This window comes from Homarus americanus, unplaced genomic scaffold, assembly GCF_018991925.1.
Source record: "Homarus americanus isolate GMGI-L3 unplaced genomic scaffold, GMGI_Hamer_2.0 scaffold15615, whole genome shotgun sequence".
In the NCBI taxonomy this organism is placed as follows: Eukaryota; Metazoa; Arthropoda; class Malacostraca; order Decapoda; family Nephropidae; genus Homarus; species Homarus americanus.
The window spans coordinates 1-8,067 of record NW_024715429.1 but is presented as its reverse complement, the minus strand read 5'-3'; the positions used below and the strand labels follow the sequence as shown (position 1 = coordinate 8,067).

General features: G+C 37.3%; 1 protein-coding gene across 1 annotated transcript; it reads left to right on the top strand.

The window, feature by feature from the left end:
* Nucleotides 1–462: 462 nt before the first annotated feature.
* LOC121857780 lies at nt 463–7,982 on the top strand (the record flags this gene model as incomplete). Its single annotated transcript, XM_042353971.1, has 6 exons — nt 463–500; nt 1,238–1,352; nt 2,582–2,855; nt 4,495–4,683; nt 7,207–7,271; nt 7,693–7,982. Coding segments are annotated over exons 2-6 (924 nt in total), but the record flags the coding sequence as incomplete, so codon positions are not given.
* Between the last annotated feature and the right edge of the window lie 85 nt (nt 7,983–8,067).

The window sequence follows — 8,067 nt, the reverse complement described above, 5'->3', positions numbered from 1 at the left end:
CGCTGTTACTTTGTTGAAATGCCTGTAGTATGAATTTCTCCCCACCTTTAAATATATATCAAATTCGTATGTCTTAGGTTACTTGTGTATAATTTGTTAGTCAAGTGACGCATTCCTGAATTAATTAACTTTTTATTTTCAGCATTCTGGCTGGCGTGCTCTTTCAATAAACCGTTAATTATAACCATGATTACACACACACACACATGGGTTTTCCTCTTGGATTGTTGCCATCCCCGCTCCAGCTATATACAATATATGCAGCTTATATATTGACACATGAAATACGATCATATAGGTATGTCCTGCTACAATCTAGATGAAAATAATATTTGTGAACTTATTTGATACAAAATGTAAAAGGCGTAAACAAATACTGTCGACGAGTGACATTCAGCGAATGCGTGAGCGACCAAATAAAAGGAGGGGACAGAGAAACCTTCTGTTCATTGTTCTCGTCCACCGCTCTCTGTCACCAACAGTTCACTCTGACTCCCACTGTAAGTCCACCTGTCCTACACCTTCTCTTACTTGTTACTGACATTAAAGCGAGAGAATAAAATAATTTTGCATTAGACACTAATAATAAACATTAATTTTGAGTTATCTTTTTCGGGCATATTAATGTAGTGTGGAAAGCATTGTACTGTGCGTATTTCATGAACGATGCATTCATACCAAGCAAACGTTTGTCAAGTGATCACACACACTTGGTAGGAAGATATGTTATATCATATAATCCTTTTTGTCGTCCAACACACTTTAAGTGATTCGTAAAAAACAGAAGTTTCGGTGATGATCGATGTAAGAAATAACACAAAATGAAGATACTGTTTTTTTTTCTCAGCTTTAAGGTCGTTAATGATGGATTTCACCTTTGTTAATGCATATTTCTTCTTGGTCATAATCAAATCTGCATATGTCCGCTATTTTACGAAGCTATTGTGTCCCAATTGTCAAACTGTTATGCTGTATTTCTATTTTTCTATGACTGTTATCAATGCTCAACAAGTTATTTTTTTTATCTTAAACATGAGAAAACTTAAAATGTTAAACCAAAAGTTAAATTCCATGAAAAGTTAAAAGACAAATTAAAACAGAAAATCATATCATATTAAGACATAATTCCTTTACCTCGCATGGATTAACTTACTGCTCATACAATTACTGCACAGACATATTATGAATTATTGGTTTCCACCAATTACCTACGTAACATTAATTTATTTTTGCATAGAGGAAAAGAATGAAATTTCGACGTCCTCACAAGCCGACAGACTTGACAGAACGCACTAGGATAGTGTCAATGTGGATGGACGGGATGACCTGCCGTTCCATTGCACGAGCAACAGGTAAGAGTGCATCGACTGTGTGCAGGTGGATCAGACGCTGGAAACGAGAAGGTCACGTCAACACAAGACCTCGTAGTGGCAGACCTCTTAAAGTTATGAAGAAGCACAGTAACATCATCACTCCTTCAATGTCTGGACCTCCTTCGACCCTCTATACTCTTACTGCAGACTTTAAACATTGGTTTATTAGTCCTCATCTTCCTATGTAGAACTGCCGTAATTAAAATACATAATCATAATTAATGTTTTATTTTGTCAATACAAAATATCATGTCTAAATAGTATTCAAGAGACGCGAGAGTCTATAGGAACTAAATCGATAAGGAATATAAAAGTAAGTACAAAACTAGAATGTCTCTTTTCATACAATTCAGATTCTATAATAACCTTGGAAAAAACAATTACAATTTCCATCGAATATAATATTTCCCCAAACCATATTCATCTCAAATCCCTCTCTTACCCCTTCTAATCCACAGTCCTTAGTCCTCTTGTTGTTCTCCAACACTCGACATATGAGACACTTTTCCCACATAATTAAATTTATACTAACGAATAACACATAAGCCATTACTCTCAGGGCCTTTGTAGAGAGAGAGATAAAGAAATTGGGTCAGCTTACACTCTGACCTGACTACCGACTGCTGCGGTGCTTTTTGAAGATTAGTAGGGTCATACCTAATACCTGACCATTGTGAACTTGATCTCACCCTCCTCCTGAAAAAGAACCCAGGTCTCATCAAACAGTAGCAGTTGCACACCTCCAGCTAGCATTCCTTATAATTCTTTTTTCGGATAGCATCAAGAAATTATATTATTAGACCAGTATAATACTTTACATGGATGGCATTCGATTAGAAAAATCTCTATGAAATTTCAGAAAATCGAGGCCATGATCTTACTAGGAATTTCTGAATTTCTTGGGATCCGAATTTTATTTTATATGGAAAAAAAGAATGCTGGTGACTGGAAGATGAAGTTTAATATTCTTGAATGCAACAACAACATTAAGTAAAGTACGAGAAATAACCAACGAAAAAGTAGTATTTATAAAATAATACAGATAAGCAATCCGTTGTGTTAAGTCTCCTCATCCGCTAACTTATAATTAATATTTATAATCAACATATATAAAGGTTTTATCCACCCCTGACTCTTATGCTCAATCATACAAGTTTTTTCTTTTTTTAAAGTTCGATAATTTATAAGGTGACAATTCATTTTTTCAGCGAATATGTCAACAACTGTACGTATGACGACACTCATTGCGTTGTTGATGGTGAGAAAGTGTGTCGGTAGAACTATGGATAGTAATGCCGGCCTCAGTCACCAAACAGACGTGCTGATGACGGCTCCCATGTTCCACAGCGGTGTGGTAGTAGATCGGTGGATAGACCAGGTGGGCGAGGTGGTGAGCCAGGTGGTGGAACAGCACCTTGCTGGGTGTCACTTGGTGCTGGTCGATACAACAACACAAAGCTTAATGTTCTCAACGATGATCAGGTGAGTCAAGAAAGAAATAGGCCTGAATATCAAATTTGAATCTACAGTATATTGAATGTTCCTATTTTTCATTATAAGATATGAAGAGCGCTGCGTCTAATAGCTGCAACATCCCTCACATAGGGAGGCTGTTGTGTCTATGTTTGATACAGCTATAGTACAGTAAGTTTTGCCCCCACAAAAATAATTGAGTAAATATTGGTTACTTGGATATTAAGTCTTGTTCATACCCTGGACATAAGATATACTGTATGTTGCTAGAATGTTATAATTTATGTAGTGCGAAGAGAAAATGATGAAATTGGCCGTTTTGTTTGTGTGCGTGTGTGTTTCAATTAGGTATTGATTATGATAAATGTAGTAAAGAATAGGGAGTCTTACTTAAAGAAATATGAGGTGATTTTTACTTCACAGGATCAATCATTTTGAGGTTAACAATTTGTGGAACTGATAAGAAAAAAGAAAAAGGCAACTAAAAATATGGATATTAGTAATAAAAAAAATGGGAATACACGGAGAAAAATAAGTAAGGTTGTGTGTCTTATGACCTCAGCGTCTTTTGTTGCATACTACTGTTCTAAAAGGATTAAGCTGTAGTCAAGCAACTACATCACATCGATCAAACTTTTGAGGACAAAGATATATTTTTCCTCTAACCATTTTTGAATGATTGGGAATTAGTTGCAATTAATTTGACTGATGAGAAACAATTTGTTTCCAGATTACGAGTTTTAAGTATTACTTCAGAGAAAATTACAGATTTTGCCCAAATGAGCAGCGGAGCTTCATAAAACTCCAAATACAATAATGTTCCACAGAAAAAGCAAGTTCTCGAAGGCACACTGGGGGGTGTATGTCACAGGTCCCTACTTCCATGCCAGGTAACAAGCTGGTCGAAGGACTTTAAGTGTGGACACAAGAGCCTCTCTTATGTTAGGTATTTTCAAAAGCATTTGCTAAACGCTTCTACAGGAGCCAATCACCGCTGAGTATCGAAGCCCCGCCTCCACAAGCTGCTCCTCAATACGAGGTTTTATAAGCTGGTGCATGGATCGGGAGCTCAGACACTTCTACAGTTTAACTGGGCTCAATATCTTCATCTCTATACTCAACGTGTCAATCTGTGGTAGACCTATCCAACGCATCCTTGAATCTCACCACGGCCAGCTTATTTACGTTAAGTCATCTAATTTATTATCTTTGGCTTAGGGACGTGTCGGCCTTAGATACAGGGTTAGAGCAACAATTGTGTGTTCAATCTTGCAAACTTCTCCAGTGAAAATTCCTACTAGGACACAACACTTCCTGGCCAGTGATCATTCCATTACAAGCCGGCACAGTGTTCACATTAATATTCTCTCTTATACACAACTACCTTTAACTGTTTAGATAACTCCTTAATTGAGTGTTCATTTGTTTATTTTTGTAAATATTAACATTAAGTATAGTTTTAAGAAAATTACTATATGTTTAACTACCCCCTCTCATAAGTGATTTAATCATTCATAGTAATATTACTTCCTAGTAATATATATATATATATATATATATATATATATATATATATATATATATATATATATATATATATATATAATAGTAATAATCATCATTATAACTGACGAATATTGGTCCTCAGACAACTGGCAGCAGATGGAGACAGTGTCGTGGTTGTGGACGGGTGGCGGCTGTTTTCTCAATCCCCGTTGGCCAAAAGCAATGGAGCTATGGATCAGCTCCTGCAGGGAGTGTGGGGCGACGCCACGCTCACCTGCCGCGCTGTCATCATACTTCTTGATAACAGTAATGACAAGAAACTTACTTTCAGGTGAGTTAAAAGGAAAAATTTCTGTGGTCTTCCGACTGTAAGTAATTATGAAAGTCACCTAAAATAGTCCGCGTCTCCTTCCGAACGAGTCAGCGTCGAAACTGAATGAAATAATGCAGCACCTGTAGTGTTGTGTCCTGAACTGAACACATCTGTGAGTATTCTTGGTTATAAAGTCCCTTACCAGAGGATGTTATAAACAGTTCCTCTAACATTCCGTTCTAAATGTAATAGTAAAAAAAAATATGAACAAACACATGATTCTTGAACTCCTGTTTCACTCTCTCTCTCTCTCTCTCTCTCTCTCTCTCTCTCTCTCTATATATATATATCTCTCTCTCGGTGAAGCGCATGTTATTGAAGTTGTTCTCAGGGGAGAAGTAATGCATTCTTAATACATAAGAAAATTATGCCCTTAGTCATTATGACAACAGAAATATCAATATATTTTACATGCATATCAATAACATGTTTACATGTGGGACTGTATTACATAAAAGAAATATGATGTATTAAATACAAAGGAGCTATTTTTTTAATTGAAAGGCGCAATAAATGTCCCTTGTGACGAGATTAAACATATATTGTAATATTCGTATAGTCAGAGCGGATGCAACCTAAGTGACATCTTCTCGTCCACCAGCAGCTAAATCTCTCCAAGTGGCGAGGAATGTATAAATTTTTTTACGCAGCTCGTCCCAAACGAGGTATTGAACGGTTACCCAAGCTATAGCGACCCTGTAATAACATCAACCTCGGTAATTTTCTACCTATATTGGGGTACTAATAGCTGGACAAATACTTGGTATTGTCAAACTAATGAGCATCTGACATGAACAAAGGGCTGGTATGAAAGTTAATGGACTGTCAAGACAAGATAGCGTGATATAAACAAATGCTTATTTGAGCCTAGATGCTCATTACTTTGAATGATAGAAAGTATATAATATATTGAATATATTTTATTATCCCACATTGATATAAAATTACTAACTTTATATGTGACAGAGGCTGATGCACACAGAGTCGTAAGTGTAATAGCCTTTGTCTACATATAGACAGTAGTAATCATATAAATTCAGGCTATCTACATATTGTGTTTATATGCAACACACTACTAAAATTGACCAACACAGGGGCACTTGCATATATCGTCATATCTTATTATGTTCTACACAAGAATTCATAGCCGTGACTCATCATTTCCAGTCACGTAGGAGATGGAGGATCGGTGGTAGAAGTGGTACCGTTCTTGCCTCGCAAGCAAGATGTCACGGGTTCGATTCCCAGGCTGGTGGAAGTTGTTTGGACTTACTTCCTAGCCCCCATTAGTCCTTGTTCACCTAGCAGTGAAGTAGGTACCTGTTGTAAGTCGAAAGTTGCGAATTCGTATTCAAGGAGTTGTTGGAGCTTCCAATAGCTTGATGACATAAACCACTGACTCTTCAGGCTTCGACGCCCTTGACTCTTCAAGCTTCTACACCCTTAACTCATGAGACATAAAGGCAAGCATGAACTTAGCATGCTTCCCTGTTGGGCGCTGTAAAAGCTTCTGCGCTTCACCTTACACAAGGCTGTAGGGGAGTGCCCAATAAAAAAAAAAAGAATAAAAAGTAGGAGATGGCATTTACGTCATTCCTGTCACCTCCTCGCCCCAGACCAAGAGTAGGCCCTGTGTTTGTTATTCCGTACATAAACCCAACAGATTGTGACATACTATAAATATATATATTTTAATAAATAGAAAAGATGACCGGTGTTTGGTGTGAACATTAGCACTGAGATAAACACCCAAACATATTACTATTGACTCCTAGTGAAAATAACAGTAAGTAATGTATGTATATTCTGTATGCTGTATTTATATTATGCTATGTATATTATGTATGTGCTCCATTTATGTATTATTTATTTAGCCTAGCTAGTAGCGTGTGGCAATGTATTTATCAATGTCCCACATGCTTAATTAATGTGCCTGGCGACGTATGGAAGCTGTTAATGTGTCACTTGCCATACGTCGTCTATAGAGCAGTTGACCAGCAGACAGGTTGAGGAGCGCTACTTCCCTTGAGTACATATCTCTTATCCAGTAAATCGAACCTACAAAACTATACAGGTGTTTGTGTTCGCTCCTGTATATTGAACTTATTACCCTGAACACGAACAAGTAATATTTACAATCAACAGAACGAAGAGTGAAGCAGCAATGCTTAGTTGGGTGGCTTAACAAAAGTATCGTGATATGGCGGATAAGAACTTGAAATTTGGCATAATGTTTCCTTGGGACATACCTATGTAGTTTAGGCTAGGAGCCATTTCCAATTTTACCCTCAATTCCTTTGGCTCAAGAAAATCCAATATGGCAAACAGTTAACGGGAACATCATTCTTGTAGATTTATTATTCTTTATTATATGAGGCAAAGTGTCAATGTTTAGTTGGATTTTTTTAGTATTTAGTATACATGTTTGAGTATATTTATTACTCACGTGCTCTTTGCTCTGGGTCATGTGAATTACTCCAGATGGGTATCAGTTCACATCAGGGACATGAAGTCATTGCCTCATTCCATCAAAGACCAGTTCCCCAGTAAGTCCCACTGGGTCATTCCCAAGACCACGAACAAGCCTTCATGAGGATGTATTACTCTCATGGATAATCATAATGCTTTCAAGTGCTAGATGGTTTCGGGGCCAGAGCTTTCTAGGCTGATTAGAAAGGTTGAGGGTAAACACTCACCTGATGATAATCCCGGGAACCCCACAAACTTTCAACATCACGAGCAGGTATTGTCCAGTCAGATGACAATTAAAATGCAGGTAAACATATTCTCCAACAGACTTTCCTTAGCTGATAAGTCTTGATAGTTGAAACTGTATAAATGAATCGGTGGCTGAATCAATTCGGAGTCTCGAAAATACAGGCAAGAAACAGTATCAGAAGTATGCCAGGAATGTCCTCGAGTAAAGAAAAATTTCATGCCATTGTTCAAGAATGATTAACCCAAAAGGACTTCAACCCAAAGGTAAGAAGATCAAAGAACTGCGGGATAATGTTGAACTATTTGGGCATCTCTATACCTCTATGCAGAATCGAGCTGGGGATCTTGAAGAATTTTTTTTTCATGAAGTACAAGCAAATCCACCTTCACTTTCAGACTTCAGCAAACTTCATTTACCAGTCACTAACGCCCAGCTGCTTCGTTTTCTTGGGCATAGTGAACAACCTGAGGTGCCTTCATCTAATGACTGCAAAATCATGGATGGCATTGTTATTGTCCATTCCCTTCCGACAGCAAGTGTAAGCACACTTGAGGAATATACTGATGAAATATTTATTCCAGATCTCCAAAACCAACTGCAGAATACTTCACTACTTGATGTTG